Genomic DNA, 18,934 nt, shown 5'->3' with positions numbered 1-18,934 from the left:
CACTTATACGAAAGAAGTTCTTATGCTTTCAAAACCCATTATTGTGTGTGTTATTCAAACTTGAATAACTTTTTTTGTTCCGATATCAAAAAAATATATACGTTACTGCACAGCCGAGGTTCTCTTTTTTATGTGGTAAAAATTTTGTTTCTTAGTCATACAGTCTCTACAGTCGCCTTTTGTTAGTAAATCTTATATTCATTTATTCAATTTTAAATAATAAGTACCGATCAAAAATGTACATATTACTTACATAAGTGTTTAGTAATTTATGTACTCTGGGTAGATATTTATGATTGTATTAGAATATTTTCTAATATTTTATGGACACATTTATTTGTGTTTTTATTTTTCCTGCATGAATTGTAGGTATTTAATCTCTATTTATTATCAAATAGTAAAATATTGCTATAAAAGGACATTGTCCGTTTATAAAATAAATTAATATAAATAACAATCCACTATAAATGAATATACATTTGACATAATTCTCCCATGTCAGTACATTATAGTGTAATAACTTAAGTATAATTTGTTTGATTTACACATGATTTCTCATAGTAGGTAAATGTTACTTGACTGTGAAATGAGAATTATTCACTATTTTAATATTAATATCAATATGAAATATAGTAACCAAATTGTTTGTTATGTTAATTTTAACATTGAAATAGGAAAAATGTTTTTTTTTTTAGTTACTGAGACTGCAAATTGCATAATTAATTATTATTCAGTTTCAAAAAATAAAGTTATAGGTACCATAACCATGGTGTTTGTAGTTGTGAATACTTTCCCTAATACCACACAATAATTTTATTGTATTCAATTTGTAATTATTATTACATCGTCGATGGAAGGAGTGTTGGTGTGATCTTTGCGAACATGGATGCAATTGACAAATACAGAGAAGAATTATTGGCCTTGGTGATCAACACATAATTAATTATTTCATGTTATAATGTTTTTTAAAATTGCCTAATTTTACTCCTTAAAAAATTATTTAATATTGTTATATTAAAAAAGGATTGCACTATTTAGAATAAATTATAGAACCACGATTTGTATTTTTAGATGAAATATTGAAACTAACGCAGTAAACGTTTTTTTTTATAATTATTATAATATTTTAATATTTATTTTTAAGGGGTAAATAACGACAACTACAACTACAATTTTTCGGGGGGAACTGATAAGGGCCAGTTTTGACCATAGCTGCAGCTGTCCTTTATTATTGTCGTAGCAATGTGTATTGATAAACCTTGTGTCGTAGATAGTATTTGATATAATGTAGATACTAGATAGTGCGACGGATACATCGATAATCAGCTGTGCACGGAGCGTCTAGCGGAGTCGTCGTGATTCGCGGGTGTTTCTTATCAACCTCGGCGGCTCGGCGTTCGGTTTTGCACGCGCGTAGTACGTGGTACTAGTACATTATATTATACTTATCTATGGTGGTACGTGTTCTACGAACCGGACGTGAAAAAACGAACGACTATTCGTCACCGACATTGGCAGTAAAACGACAAATATCACGCGACTATTATCTTCCGTTGTCACAGATCGAGAAAATATATTTTATTATAATATTATGTGCGTGATCGACAGCGGCGGCGGTTACGCTTTCGACCAACAACAACAGCACCGTCGGCACCACCAGCAGCAGCAGCAACAACAACAACTTCGACAGCAAGCGGCCACGGTGGACGAACGTGACGGCAGTGGTGGTCGGCAGCGTCATTCGGAAAAGTTCGCCGAGACCGGTACGGGGGCCACCGAAGTCGTAGTCGTCGCCGCCGCCGTCGTCTCAAGTACAAGTGTCCTCCAATTCCATACGCGCTGGGCAGCTCATTAACGTGTCAGGCGCTGGCACGTTAAACGTTATTACCGCCGACTCGTTGCAGGTATGTGATAGACAACGTTGACGGGCTCTGACGTACCACCGACAACGTTTTGTATTTCTTATAATTTTTATGCCGTCACGACGCGATTGTTGTATATTATAATATTTTCTCCTTTTTTTTCCCGTTAGGTAGGTAATTATTATTTATCGTTAAAAGGTTTAGTTCAAGGGCGCCCACGGGAGGGTGGCCAATTGGTCCGTTGCAAAACATAATATTACATAAATATGTTTTGTCCATTGGATTTTAATATTGCTACGAGTGGGATTTTATCCTGCGGATGCTCTTTGGTTTAGACATCCATTCCAAACACGTATTAAGATATTCAGCGGCGGCGTCGACTTACATTATGAAAAACATAGAATTACACTAGAAAAACATTTTTTTAATTATAAAATTATTAATCTGTGGCTGATGTGTTCTCCATCGGCAGATTAGTCAGAGTTGTTTGGTACTTAGGCAAACTATTTTAACCAAAAGTATTTAATATAATACAAACATAAAATATTGAAGTCTCATTCCAGGACAATTCGCTGTCTCAAATACATTATGGGGACACCGGGATGCCATACTGAAAACTAGTACTCCGGACAAACCGTGACGTATGGCAACCTGACAGTATTTCCTATCGACCAATTGATAAAATCACAGATTGTTATATGAATATAATCTGTGTTAAAATTACTTTTTTTATTATCACATTATTATAGATGAACTTAATAGGGGATTATTACCTTTAAAGTTTAGGCACCAGCAGTGTTGGATAGGCTAAGTATCAAGCCACAAAGTTTTAGAACTTTTACTAGCCAAAACCTGTTAAATTGGGTTAAAATAAGTAAGTTATATACAAGATCTACCAAAATATAGTCTGGCCCAGTGGCGTAAACTCGGCAACTTGCTAGATCTATCTGAGCTTGGGAACCTGTCTAAATTTAGGCAATTTATCATAATAATATACATGTACATGTTATAAACTTATAAGTATATTAAATATTTTTTTTATCTTTGCTGTTATAGTGATTGATGTAGTGTAAAATTGTATTAACCATGACTTAAGTTATTGAACTTGTATTTTTGATTTCAGCTTTCGGAATCAAATGATTTCAAACCTCTCTTGTGCGTGGATAACAGTTGTTTAAATTGTGATACACACACTCAAGTTGATGGTGATACCTGGCAAACTGTAGTTCGAGCCAAAGTAATTTAAATTTTAAAACTCCTTGGTATTCACTACTGAACATTTACTAATGCAATTTAATCTATTAAGGATGTCACTTTCAAAACTGCTTATATTGTACTTGGACCAGATAACTCGACCACTAATAATGTTCACAAAGAAGAGACTGATCAAGGTGTATCATCCTCAAATACAGCACCTTGTTATTCATATGCCGAAGCTGCCAAGTTGTCAGTATTACCCGTACGATGCAAAGTAAGGATATATTTTAATATACCTATTACCTACATACTAGAGTTATTGTCTTAATTTTTCATCATGTCTTATGTCTGTAGACCACCAACGCAGAGCTACATAAAAAAAAATTTGGTTCTGGCTGCCGAGGCAAATGTATTAATTTTGGAAACCAATGGTACACACCTAGTGAGTTTGAAACCCTTTCTGGGAGGGCTTCTAGTAAGGACTGGAAAAAAAGTATACAATTTGGTGGCCGTAATTTGCAAACATTAGTATACGATGGAGTTTTATTACCACATGCTATGAGTTGTACATGTGCAGTCTGTTGTGATGACAAAGCTGCTGTAAGTATAATATTATTCTAGATCATTGGTATTTTTCGTAAGATGTTTATGATGGTTGTATATGCTGTTTTAGACTGGCCCCATACGACTGTTTACTCCATACAAACAAATACGTACCAAAAAACATTCGTCTAGTCATTCAAAAAAGAAAAAAATTGAAGATTGTATGAATGATGAAGATAGTTGTGATAGCAGTATAGGTATATCATTAGACAATGTTGATATCGATATAAAAGATAAAGAATCCATACTTCAACAGACGGGTGATATTTCTCAAGCTGAAATTGTTCAATTAAATGATTCAATAGAAGATATGTTTAAAAAGTTAGAAAATGTAAGTTTTTTTCAATTATATTTCAATTAACTCGTGATTAGGGGGAACAGATTATAATTTAAATAAATATTCTTATCGAGAAAAATAAAATAAATATAATATTTCTTTAAAATGTGTACAAAAAACATAATTGTATGGGGCTATTAAAATTTCACAGTTATCATACTTATAACTTTCTGGATTCATTTTAATAGTTATAAATTAAAAATTACTAAAAACTAAAAAAAAAAATACAATCATAATTCAAATGTAAAGAAAAATGTGTATGTAAATGTTTTTTATTTTTTGTTCTTTCATTCTTATTATAGAGGTCAAGTTATCTTTTCTTCTAGGCATTAAATTACCTAATAAATTAAGAGAAAATCTATATATATATAAATGAATTGCTGTTCGTTAGTCTCGCTAAAACTCAAGAACGGCCGGACCGATTTGAATGAATTTTTTGTATGCGTTTGGGTGACACCTTGAATGATTTAGATTCTTAAATCATCCCCATAGGTTCACCAGGGGATGTGCTCAAACGGGGATTTAGAGATTTGCGGTGGAAATTTTTGCTTATAAATGGTTGCCATGGGTTTTAAAGCTATTAAAACAATAATTATTGATTGCCGTGAAATCAGTTATTCATTCAATGCATTTAATTTTTTTGTACGCTGTGTTTTGATTTTATATGTATCAGTGGTTAATCCACAGTAGGTGGAATTAAGTAAAAATGACAAACTTGGTATAACTTTGATACTTTAGAGTTAAATCATACACTTACAGCACGGGGTCCGCGATCTACCGCAGGTAGATCGCCTACCTAATAATATACTGCTGCGAATAAGAATTTTTATTCCGGGCACCAAAAAGTTAAGATGAATCTAGAACATCATACACCTAATATTAAATAAGGCATTCAACAAAGTTTGAGTCATATACAGTTTGTACATTTAACGGGTACAGAGTGCACGGGATCAGCTAGTATCTGTTAAAATCTTAAAATTGTTTACCCTATGAAAATTATGGTTTTATAAATGTATGTATGTATATTTTTTTAGTGCTTTTATTGAATTAGTAAAACATTTAAACTTTTCTTATAAAAGTCTGTTCCTTACTAAATCAATTATATATAAATGTAATGTATAATTAGTATCATTAATATTTATATTTCATTCGGAATTAAGATGTCATCGAGAATGATTAAAATGGTTCACCATTTTCGTAACTCTATGCGTGTTGCTAAGTACAAATGGAATACGGAAAAACAGGAGTTGTTAGCAGAACTTAAGAGGGCCAATGAGAATTCTATAGAAAATAGGTAATTATTAATTTATAATATTTGTCACGTCTTTGATTTTAATCTGGTGTTAATTTATTTCTCATAGGAATGATTTTGACGTGGAGACAGTTTCAAGTTTTGCGGCAGGATTACAGCCAAATAATGATGTTATACCAGATGTTAAAAAGGTAGAACACACATACTTGGTTGTATATTATTCTTTGCAATACAATTTTTTTTTTCTGTAGTGTGCCAACTGCAATAGAGATTCATTTGCAAAATATTCATTATGTCGACGCACATCATATTGCTCTACGTTTTGTCAAAGTAAAGACTGGAACAATCATCAAGTAAAATGTCACAACTCGCAGGGGAACATTATGTGCATTGTACAAACTCAAGAATGAATCATAGTTTAGATTAGTATTTTTAACCTCTATCATAGAGTGGAATATTTGTTAAAGATAAGTGAATGTTATGGTTTCTCAACAAAAAGTGTTTTAAGTTACAGATGTATTCATTTTTTTATTTGAAAACTGATGTAAATACAATATCAAGTGGAATGATTATTACATAAACATTATTTTATAATCAACGACTGATAATATAATTTCAAATATAACATACTTTATTTGAAAATATGAAGATATCCCTATAATAATTGTTTTCATAATTTTCAAATAAATAATTGTTATAGAACAAAAAAAAACCTCAGTAAAATGTCAACAATAACTTGGTAAGAAAATTTGATATAAAAAACTATTCTGAGGTTAAGAGAATACCCATCAGTAGCCAGGATTATTTTTAGGAGGGTACTTTTAAATTTAAATATAACTTGTTGGGGTTCACACACTTTCCATTGTAGTCGTCATTCGTCACAATAATTTTATCAAATATGAATCATATTTTTCATATTTGAACCACTTTGTAGATTTATTTTTTGCATAAATATGGATGAGCTATGAAGGGGTTACAACGCTAAAAATACGTGGCTATTTCATTGATTTCTTTAGTTGCTTAACAGTGAAGACTCTGTTACAGACAGAAAACTATATGAGATTCTCCTAGACTTAAGTTTTATTAGTAAAGCAATTTTTCATAGAATGCAATCATTCAATAAAACAGTAATACCAATTTAATATCATTAAAGTCAGTCAAGTTTATCAATGGATGCCCAAGAGAAAAATATAACTAAATAGGCACTCAAAAACAAATTATTTAAACTATGTGCATATATATTATAAGGTTTACACTTACAATTTAAATTTTTACATTACTATAATTTACAAGATAAAGTATTTTGGGGAATTTCAATATTTTTGATATTATGAACATTAATATTAGGTAATATTTTATATGTATAGTGGCGGATATATTTCTATACCTTAATAATATAGTATTTTATATATATTTATTCTGAGACCATAAATATAAAATGTTTTAAAATAAGAAATATATAATTTCAATAGGTGATTGAGTCCTATTCACGTGTTCGACGTCTATGAACGCTAGGTACAAATCAAACCTTGACCCAACTTTCAAACCAAAATAATTTTTTCTAACTGGTAAACTATTTATATTTTATTTCAATAACAACAATAGGTAGGTTTATTATTCCTATAACCTACCATATTATATTAAATTTAGTTTAATATTTAGACTGTAATTGATGCCAAATTGTTTTCTTGTATTTTTCAGTTTTAAATAAATAAATAAAAATGTAGCATAAAAAACTATATAATTGAATTTATATAAAAAAAATATGGTTAACTGAAGTCATTTTTAAGGTACATTAATTTAGGTTTTTCATTTGAAATAATACTAGGCGTTAAGTAATAAGTCTATACCAGCCATCCATAACCAGTATTTTCCAGTATTTTCATGGTTGTGCAGCATACATATTTTATTAAAGGATAAAAATTTTTTTTTTTTTTTTTACCACTTAATAATTTATTGTATAATAATTAATAAGGCACGGAAGTTGTGTATAGTTGATATTTTTGTATAGGCTCTCAATTTATCAAAGACTGAAGAGTAAATTCATTATATTATATCAATGAGATAAGACAATTTTAAATATTTTCTTAAAGCATAATAATTTTAATACCTTATGTATTAGATACTCAATAATGCAAAGGTACCTATTTTTTTTTTCTAAAGATTTGTGAAAAGAAGCAAATAGCAAATTTTCTGCTATAAGAAAACTTTTTGCGATACCTTGGTTATGGATAGGTCAACCACATGAATGAGGTATTATTATTTTTGTCCAGCCAATTTCATTAATGTATTTATTTCAATTATAAAAAGGTGGGCAAGTGGGTGTTTTATGAATTCTCAATTAAAAATAATTTGCTAATTTTTGTGATTTTTCAGTATTTTCTCAAGATTTAAGCTTTAAATACTTATAAAAAAAACTGTGACTAAGGATTTTTAATACTATTTAAATGTCATTGTAACAATATAGTAGGAGCCTGTAATACATTTTCAAGCTTTTTTACCCAACAAATAATGTTTTATTGACATACATAGAAAAAAAAGGGGGCAAGTGGTTGTAGCTCTGCTGTACAGTAGGTTACAAGTGGGTCACTGTAATGGATGGTGTTAAATTTGAATTCAATAATATAATATCATTGTATAAGAAAAACGATTCTGAGCGAAGACGGTCAGATAGCCTATGATATTACCAAGTAAATTTGATGATATTATTGTGAATAAAGTAAATTATATAATATAACCTATGTATGTGGAACCTTGTTTTAAATTCTCAATCCTTAGATATAAATGTTGAACATTTTTTAATTTTTAGAGCCTTGCATTAAATTTTTACGCTTTTTTACCCAAAAAACAAATTTTTATTGATTTTTAAAGAAAAAAAAAACTAAAATATTGAAAACTGACAATGTCCGTAAACAACTCAAAAAGAGTCAAAATATTTTCAAAATTTTGTGGTGTATAGAAAATGAAATTATAAACATTCAGTAAAATTTTCATGTATCTACAATAATTTGTTTTTGAATAACAATAAAATATCAAAACCGCCACATGAGAAATCGAGTAAATATCCGATATTGTAAAAATATGAATTTCAAACGCTCATAAAAATTTAATTTGACTTTCTTGTAGACATTTTTTTTTTTTGATAATGGTAGACAAATTTATTAGGAATCTTGTATTACATTTTCAAATCTTAGATTTAAAAAGAACATTTTTTATGAATTCTCAACTTAAAATAGTTTGCTAAGTTTTCAAAATTTTTCGGTATTTTGTCAAGATTTGAAATTTAAATGCTTATAAATAAAAACTGTGTCTTAGGGTTTTTAATATTTTTCAAACATCAATATTGTAACAATATAGTAGGAGCTTTGTATTAAAATTTCAAGCTTTTTTACCCTACAAATAAAGTTTTATTGACATTCATAGAAAAAAATCTAATAAAATTGGAAACAGAAAATGTTCATAAACAGTTCAAAACAAATCAAAATATTTTGAAAATTGTATCGTGTACAGAAAATGCAAATATAAACCATCAGTGAAAATTTCATGTATTCAAAATCCAAAATTCACATTACTGTGAGTGCCAGAAGGGCCTCTTTATATTGTTTTAATTGTTAGCTCAAATTGTGGCGCATCGCCGTTTTATATTATACAGCCATAGGATCGGCACCTGCTGTGATTATATTTTTTGTCACACCTGCACTGAAAGTTTAGTTTTCGATGACGGTTGAACCGTTGGAAAGCGACGTTTTTCCGTCCAGCGGGCGGTAAAGTGGAAATCCCCAAGAGTACTGAGCTCGGAAATCACGCGTATTCTCTGAACAAACTGACACTAAAATCTATACCTACTACGGTCCTCATAAAACATAAACTTTTGGTTACATCTTATATTCATATTATAACCTCCTTGCATGACGCGTAAACATTTTTCTTTCGTGAAATTGTTTTCGTATAATAATTTGGTTGTAGCATAGATCCCCGCATAATGTATTACCTTTGCCTTGATTACATTTTGTTATTCTTATTTTGTTTTAATATAATTTTGCGCCGCGCCGCTCCTACTTTCACTATCGCGGTTAGCGACAACGACTCGCGTAATGTTATGGACGGCAGGAGGGTAAACTCACTGTATTACCTCGTACAAATATGTCTAAGTAGATTTAGCGCAATATATATATTTTACACAATAATAATAAAAATACATCAATAATAAATAAATAAATAATGTAAGCGCCGTGTGCAATTCAACACAGTCTACAACCAATAATAATAATAATTTGAAACGCAAATAATGCTAATATAATATGACCTGATCGACACCTCGGCGTAGGTCACTGGTCAGCACGGTCCTCGCTGGTAAAGCGACAGCGTCTTCCTCGTGAGCAACCAAAATCGGCACTGTGGCGCAGTTAAACGACGGCCCAGCGTTGACACGTATAATAAGTTCAGTGGTGGGCGGTGACACAATCCGTCAAACTTCGACTATCTCCAAGTTTATGACGGTATAAAAATGAGTAAATAATATTAGTGGTTTCGACGTTCAACCTGACTAAATATTAATAATAACAATAAACGCAGTGTCGGATGACCACGATGTCGACCACATCCCAACAACACGACGCGAACCGGCGGTACGTAATTCGCCTGGTTCAAACGTTGGCAAAAGACCGAAAAAGTGTTCCGGCCAGAGAGCCGTGGACGCCGGCCGACGTATGGACACCGTGGAGGGGGAACGACTCGTCGCGAACATTCCGCGCCGATCACGCGACTTGGAAAGCTTCTGGACTGTGTGGATTTGGCGGGAATTCAGCCGCGTTCGGACAATAATAATTATTATTTATACTGAAATCTATACCACGGTCCTTACAAAACATAAACTTTTGGTTACAATAAATAAAACCTATGTTTAATAAATAAAACCAAATCGTTTCTTTCATGAAATATTGTTTTCGTAGAATATTCTGGTTGTTGCATAGATTTTAGCCTGAATTACCTTTGCCGTGATGGCGCGATCAATGAACGCAGAGGCGTGACAAAAAATAGTATGACGTGTGACTCGTGCGGGAAGGCAATTTTCCTAAATAGCTCACTTCCCGCCCTTGCCACACGATATACTATTGTATTGCATATTGTATTATTATTTTAGCACAGGACCAGCTAGCTATTCTGCGCTCCACGAACCGTGAGTTTTTTCATTATTTTTATTATTATTTATTTATTTTACACATTTAATTGTTGGGCCAAAAGGGCTATAGATATTTTATATTATTATTCATTTGTTGGGCAAGGTGGGCCGGCCGCATATTATTTTATACGAGCTTCAGCTCAAACAGCTGCGTCAATATGTTATTATTTTGGTTTTGGCCATAAGGGACATTCAATATTATAATTTATTCCAGTTAGCCATAAGGGCTGTGATTTAATAATACATCACGGGTACCTATTGTAATTGTTCGCAACAGTAGGCAACAATAAAAGTAACCTGAATTGTTTTTCGTTTAAATTGTTTAAATTGTAGAAAAACGGTAGCGTCGGTAGGCACCTTTAAATATGTACATTACATAGGCGTGTCTACGGTGGTAGCCTAGGGTGCCTGGACTGCCCCTGCAATTTTTGAAAGGTGCCGGTCAACCGAGTTTTAAGTCAGAAGGGTTACAATACTTATTTTTTTTTAAAAACTTGATTTTTTTGTGGGTATTGTTATAATTACCATTTATTTACAAAGATTGATTTCCTGACTTCCGAAATCGGAAAAACCTACTATAAAGACTTTAGACAGACGACGACTGTACGGTACGATACGCAGGTATTATTGTTATTATTGTTGTATTATTTTTGATTTGTAGCTAGGTGTCTAGGTGGTGTAATCCAAGGCTGTAGATGAATAATATTTCTGAAGTTACTGTAGATTATTATTGTAAATAGATAATTTAGACTTTTTTTAAATTTTATAAATATTTCATTTTGGAGGGGGCTTAAAAAATACGGCTTTGGGTGTATAGGGCTTTTTTCAGTTCACTAATAATGTAGCGCCGGTTTATTACCTAGCTAGGCTGCCCCTGCCGATGAAGTCTAGTCACGCCTATGGTACATTATCTGTTTTTTTCGGGAATATTATTTAATATTAACGTTAAAATGTTTATTGTTTAAAGACAACTTATCGTTAACTAACTTAATGATTATTTAATTATTTAGGTTAATAAATATAATATAAATATCATATTTCCGTAATAATTATCCATAGAAAATAATAGCTTTTATAGTAATTTATAAAAGTGCAATCTGATAGTATATAGACTGATAGTATAGCTATAGCATAATAAATGTATTTCCCGTTTGTTATATTACGAACTGTATGTATTAGGTATACATAGCATACCTATACATTCCATCGAAAGAGTAATATTAGATCACAAATCGCAATACAAAATTAAAATATAAGAGGTGTACGGTAGTATTGATATTATTGAAAATTGAAATAATAAAATAAAAAATAACAATATATGAATAGGTATAAAATGAATTATACGATTAACCTAAGACGCGTATTATACTCAATATTTTAAATACACCGTACTTTCCGATTTCCGTGCGTGCGCGAGCATAAACGCATAATAATGAATAAAGATACGTGGGTATTTTCGGCGTTCTTGACTGTAAATTATATTTAATTAAATTAAATCAAAAAGTAATTACTTATTACCTTTTCAATTGATGAACCACAGTAATGTTTGAGTTACTCAATACCTCATAATAATATAGTAATATAATATAGTACCTCGTAATATATTATAATATAATACCTCGTACAGACACGACGACGACGACGACGACGCACAAAACGAGTCCGCACGGGCAGTCGTAGTGTATAATAATATTATTATACGATATTAACACGGATTCGCGAGTATACGTAAACGAGAATAATAATTAATTAATAATATGTTGGCAGCACACCGTACGAATTGCCACCCCACTCCGCCCTACGATCCCCTTTACGCGTGTGACGTCCGCCGCCTCCGCCGCTACGTATGTTTGGTAGCCTGCGCGACGACCGTCACACACACACACACTCAAGCATTAACATCTACATGACTTACGCCTGACGCTCGATTCCCCAAGAAGGTCGTACTACAAACCGATAGCATAGATGTTTACACATCAATAAATTAATGATTCTCAAATAACTTTTCCTGTAGAATCCAATAACGCTCATGGATAAATTCTAAGATACCTCTTAACACCTCAAAACGCATATACGTACTTTTAGCTTAGTTTTGTGAGACATTAATATTATTGTTTACACAGGGAAAATGCAGTATGAGCACATTTATTAATAGCATAACCATGAAATAATATAAAATAATATAATAAAACCATGGATGATGGGCCAAATACAATCACAGAATTAATAACAACCAGAATATTAACAGCGGGGTTTTCTAAGACCGTAGTTAACAGCGTATATTTATAAATTATTATAATCTATGATAATATGATATTGTGTGAGTGTGATACGGCTAGAAAATTATCATCAATACTAAACGAAAATCCAGTTTTTGAGCCAATACTTAGCAAAATTACAGTATACCGTGGTCAGTTACTGCCTTTTTGCTTAGCATGTGTTTGATACTGCTTTTTTGCTTAATATAATAATTTTTGCATTCATTTATTTGTAAATCAGTGACATATATAGGGGGGGGGGGGGTCAACCCCAACCCCCCCCTAAATTGTTTGTTGGTACGGCACTCATACGAATTTATTTAATCAATGTATCAACTATATAATGTCTAAATTTATAATAACATTATATATCATAGAAAAACTTTTTGCCTTTACATTGCCATTATGTAATGCATTACAAAAAGTAAATAGTGATTTATCGAAATGTTGTGAAAATGTTGAAAATTGTATCCAAGTTTTAACATAAATGCCGATAAAGAATTTCAAACATTGTTTTTAGAAGTCGAAAAAAATTGAATATATTGGATGAAACTATTCAAACACACGTCAAGTTTGATTACCCATATATATTATTATTTATTTAAAGCATTTATTAAGTATACTTATTTATGACTTCTACAATACCATAGGTATAGATTATATTATAAAGATAAATTTAATTTATACTATTACCTATGCATAGTATATTTATAACTATTTACATCATATTAATATATTGTTCATATTATAATCAATTTTTAGATTCTGAGCGGAGCGATGAATGTATTGATTTTACAATGATGTGTGTTTTTTTATTTTTTTACTTTCTTGATTTTTAATCAAGTAAGTATGGTAATTGAAATAAAAAAAGTCCGAATTTTGAAAACTTCAAGTATTTGTGTGGAAAATAATAAATATGTACCTCAGTAATGATGAGCAATAGTGGGTAATTTAGCTAGCTTTAATATAAAATATTAATGAGTGTGGGGGCCGGGAGCGTACAATAATAATACACGCACCTGGACACCAACTTAGGGTCTTTACACCATTGACACTTAAGTCCTAGAAATATGGAGGACAAGCTGGGTGTGTAATGGTTAAAAATAGCTCGAACAGTAGTGGTCGGGATCGCCTAGCAATTATGACTGTCGGCGCTATTTAGTGCGTGTTGTGTAATTATGTGTATTTGTGTATGAATATGTGTATGTGTGTGGGTGTGTATACAAAAATAGTAAAAATAGTAACACGGTTTCTGGTAGGTAAGTTACACACAAATTTAAATAATAGAAGTTCAAAATACATAATAACTCACCGCAACCCAAAAATGTATAAAAAATATAATAATAATAATAGTAATAACCCTGTGTGCATAAAGGTGATTTCGATATCTCAGAGATTGTATTTTTAAGTCTCAAATGTGACATCGCATAACTACTACTATGTAATTTTAAATAGATGTTATAAAAAAAAGTGTTTAGAATTATATTCTCTGAGATGTCATAAAGTGATTTCTATGCGATTTAAATTTGAAATAACAAATAGAAATTACTATTCGACGACTATGGGTGTTATTGTAGGCGCAGTCGTATCGATCTATCAACTAGATATAATGCAATTGTCGAATGCGATATCCCAGAGACATCTTGACATCTCGTCGTTGTGAGATAATCATCGTAAAAATCTAAAAATAGAAACTATAAAAAAAACTACAACCTATTAGGGAGCTATTGTGTAATCATCGAGATATACCAAAATTTAATATAAATAAAAATACATAAATATAAATACATCTTATTGTAACTCCATTAAATTATTGTATTATGCATCAAGATCCCATTCCATCTTGCTTAATTAAATAATTTTATATTAACAATAATAATCATAATTCTTCAAAATTAATTGACTTGGACTGTTTAAAAAATAAATGTTTATAATATATACCCATAGGTAGAAAATCTATCGCTATAACTCTACTTCATGAATTATAAAAAAAAATATGAGTACCTTATATCTAAAATTACCTAACTTACTATTCTTATGTTAGCTCTTAAGTTATACCTACTAAGGTATACTAAATAATAAATAGTCTGATTTCTTAATGCTAATAATAATTTATCATTTCTGTACCTAATTTAAAGTTTTAATAATACCTAAATATTAATAAAGAATTTAATTTTTTCAAAAATTGAAAATAATACTTGTTTTATTTTATTTATGTATGATTGTATGAACTTGCATAAATTTAGTTTGATAATTGATAACCAAATTATTATAACTACATAACAAACTAACAAATAAAGTTGATTGGATTAATTACTTACTGCATGTTGCTTGGTAATAATTAGTACTTAGTAGGTAGGTGGCGGATAAGTTTTATAAGTTCATACCTACCTAATACCTACTTTATTGAACAATGTTTAAACTAGAAGTCTATACATCAAAAGTATATACCTATACCAGTATTGTTGTTTGTAATACATTCATATTTCATTATAATACTTATACCGAGTACCTCGCTTTTCAAGTTTCTGAAAAACTACGACTATGTGATTTATGTTATTAATTTATTATAATATACTTATTGTTGATTTGTGTGAAATAAAACCAATGCAGGTCACATGATATTGCTGGTGTATTATTAATATTTATAAATCCTTTGGAAATGGTATACCAGAATTTTTATCGAAAGTATTCGAAAGAATTTAATAATAATATAATCTTCATATGTAAGGACAAGCGTCAAGCACGCGTGAAGATATATTTCGAAATTATTTTTATTGTGAACTTTGCGGTTCTAATTTATGGATTTTATATTTAAGGGTATTCGATACCGTGATTTTTTGATTTTGTCTAACACACACGTGACATAGGATTTTAGACTGGTTCTTTGCCAAACATACCAATTGATCTAATGAAACGATAAGAATTCTAAAAACAGATTTAAATTTGTCGTCAAGTCTACTTGAAATCGACTTTCTCATATTTTAATTTTTTGATCTTAACTTCTCCAAAAATTAAAATACGATAATTTTTAAATACTTATTTTTAATATGTCATTTTTAGGAATTTAGAGGATAATTTCAAACTTGTGGGAAAGTCGATTTCAAGTAGTAATTCTTATCGCTTATAGAAAACTTTTTAGTATTAAATGTTATAGAAAACATTACCTATATTTAAGAATACCATCAAAACTCACAACACATAAATAATTACAAATAATATAAAATATCCAGACTGACAAACCGTCTTCGCTCAGAATCATTTTTCTTATAAAATTATATTATATTATCATTGAATTCAAGTTTAAACAATCCTTTATACATTTACCCATTTGTAACCTACTGTACAGCAGAACAACATCCACTTAGCCGATTTTTTTATTTTTATTTTTTAAAACTAAATTTTTTTTTGAAGCAACTCATTAATTTGAAAAAATAACTTTTCAAAAAAATATTTACATTTTAACAAGTATACTTACTTAAAAAATGCTCATAAAATATTGTTTGTACTTTTTGAATTTAAAACTCTTTTTATTAGGTACGACTGGATCAACTCTACTTGACAAAAACAATGAGATTTCAAAATATTATGTAAAAAAAATAAACTACATAATATGATTTAAATAAAAATTTTTACGATCAATATTTTTTGATAAACCAGATTTACAAATTGGCTGTTTTATTTCAGTGTTAAAAAAAAATAAACAATGTTACGCTACACGCAATGACTTCCGTCTTCAGAAATCCAGATGATGAAACTTTATTTTACAATAATATTGACCTTTCTATTAACCTGTTAACTGCTATAATATGTAAGTTTACACAGCATAATATTATATGACTGTACTCGTACAATAGTATTTATCAATTTATCTTATATATATAATTATTTATAAAATAAATAACAGTAGGTAGTTTAATTTCTAATAAAATCTAAAATATATAACATAAATAATGCATTTAATTAATGTAATTACTAGGTAGATACTTAAAAAGTAAAAAACATATAACTAAAGATGATTAAATGTTAAAACAAGAACTATAAGTTACGTTTATTTTTGGAAAATTCGTCAACAATACATTTTAAACTAAATTTAAATCTTGAATTTTCTGTCTACGTACCTATACTAAGCATGCATAATCCAGAGAATAAATTATATTATACTTATTATTAAGTTTAATGTCTATGATGATAATATACTTGTCGTTCAAATCATTGAATTCCGTGATAAAATCATCAACATATTTTTCTTATATCAATATAATATTATCGATGGGTAAAACTAATTTCTGTGATTATATAGAACACGAAGTTAGTAATGAACACTAATACAATTATCAATTTTCTTTATTCAATGTATCGATTATAATATAATATTTTGTAAAATGTATATAATAGTATAATAGGCACGGAAAGCCAGAGGGGCATGTCCCCCTTGCCCCCCTAATGGACGCCCTTGTCGTTACGGCTCTGTTATTGAAAGTAAAATATTGAATAAAACAAAAGTTATTTTATTTGTCAGGTCTTCGTGTTACACTCTGTATCACGAATTAAGATTTATATTATAAATCTTAATGAGATAATATTATATTGAAGGTTACCTCAAAATATAGTTATTGCTATTAAGCCGGATTTCCACTTTCCACTAGACCGTGTCGTGATCTAGAGTTTAATTTTATTTTTATACCTTGTAACCTGTAAGTAAAGTGTGTTACTGATCAAGGGGGGCAAGTAGGGGCAGTTGCCCCCATTGGCTTTCTCTGGGTTGATCATTATCAATTATAATTGATGATTTTAATGTTCTAAAAAAACTTAAAAATGCCCAAACAATATTGTAAATAGTGCACTAAATTATTATTTTTTTAATATTAAAGATATAAATTCGGTATGAATTATAATATACATTTTAAACTTTTCAATGATTGTATAACAGTTTTACAGATAGAACTTGTAATTTGAATTTGAACAACCTACTTATTTAATCTGAAAGTTTATATTTTTTTTTACTATTTCCATAAGTTTAGACTTTAGATCAAATATTTATTATAAAAACCATGTAAAAACATGTGCAAATTTTAAATTTAAATTTAAAAAACTTCAAAATCCTCCAAAAATCTTTAGATGCAAAAAATTCAATGTCGGTATGTTATACAACAAGTATTGCTAGATTTGGAAAACAATGCAAAGTGCATCGTAATCCTAACCTCAATCATTACCGTTGTAATGTAAAATATCGCAAAATAAAATTTTTTTAAGTTTAAATTAAAAACATTATATTTTTTTTTTATTACAGAGTGATTTTTATTACACTCGATTATGAACGTCAGAACTAAGAACGTTGCTTTAATAGATTATCAGATATATTGGTGGGACCAAGTGCCATTATACTGCAGTTTTTACTTTTTTGATAAAAAATTAAATGTTTACATATGGCATACCTACACAATAGTTTCAACTGTTCAAGTTTGTGGTATCAATGACTGAATAAGCTAAAAATATTTAATTTTCTAAATTATTTAAAATTATAAAATCATCGGTAACATTTTATTTTTTTAATAAAAATGTACTTGATAATTTAAAATTACATAACAACTAATTAAAATGAATGCTGTAAGATTAAGTTTTAACTAATTATCTAATAATAATAATTCATAAATATTTTTACATTCCTTGTCTATATAAAAGAAAACGTAATTTCACAAAAATACTTTATAACTAATAGGATAGTGAGACAAAAAATTTAAAAGAAAATATTTTGCCCTCCCGTTGACAAATTCCTGCGGACGCCCTTGTGTATTCACCTAATTATCTATATGCATGCCAAATTTGAACTTTCTAGATAATCTGGAACTAGGTGAGAGTTTTGATCTATAGATCAGTCGGTGTTAAAAATAACGATATTATTCATTATTCAATATAGTATTATGTCTATCGATTTCTGATTATCGGAAATTTTTATTTTTGTCACAGTTTATATTATTCGCGATCCGATAACGAGAAACGCGAGTGCTTCAATGGAGGGGGGGTAGCTGCGTTTTGCCGTTTTGCGCCATCAGGGAATAATTCGATAATAATTAAATTAGAAAAATTATTTTACAATAATTTCACATGTTAAAAACTATTTTTCGCGGAACAAATTTACTCCCTCAATATTAACATAAAAACTACCAACATTTTACATCCCTAAAAGGAAGAACTTCATCTGCGTCATAGCGTCAAGTGTTAGCACTACCCAATAAGTTT

General features: G+C 29.8%; 1 protein-coding gene across 1 annotated transcript; it reads left to right on the top strand.

The window, feature by feature from the left end:
- Positions 1-1,440: 1,440 nt before the first annotated feature.
- On the top strand, positions 1,441-5,901 carry LOC132935178 (deformed epidermal autoregulatory factor 1-like). Its single transcript, XM_061001650.1, is given in 9 exon segments — positions 1,441-1,791; positions 1,793-1,904; positions 2,986-3,099; positions 3,169-3,333; positions 3,414-3,659; positions 3,733-3,993; positions 5,160-5,293; positions 5,361-5,442; positions 5,503-5,901. Coding segments are annotated over 9 exon segments (1,473 nt in total). The 5' UTR covers positions 1,441-1,591; the 3' UTR covers positions 5,662-5,901.
- Positions 5,902-18,934: the final 13,033 nt, after the last annotated feature.

This window comes from Metopolophium dirhodum, chromosome 1 (assembly GCF_019925205.1).
Source record: "Metopolophium dirhodum isolate CAU chromosome 1, ASM1992520v1, whole genome shotgun sequence".
Lineage (NCBI taxonomy): Eukaryota > Metazoa > Arthropoda > Insecta > Hemiptera > Aphididae > Metopolophium > Metopolophium dirhodum.
This window is presented reverse-complemented; position numbering and strand designations above follow the sequence as displayed.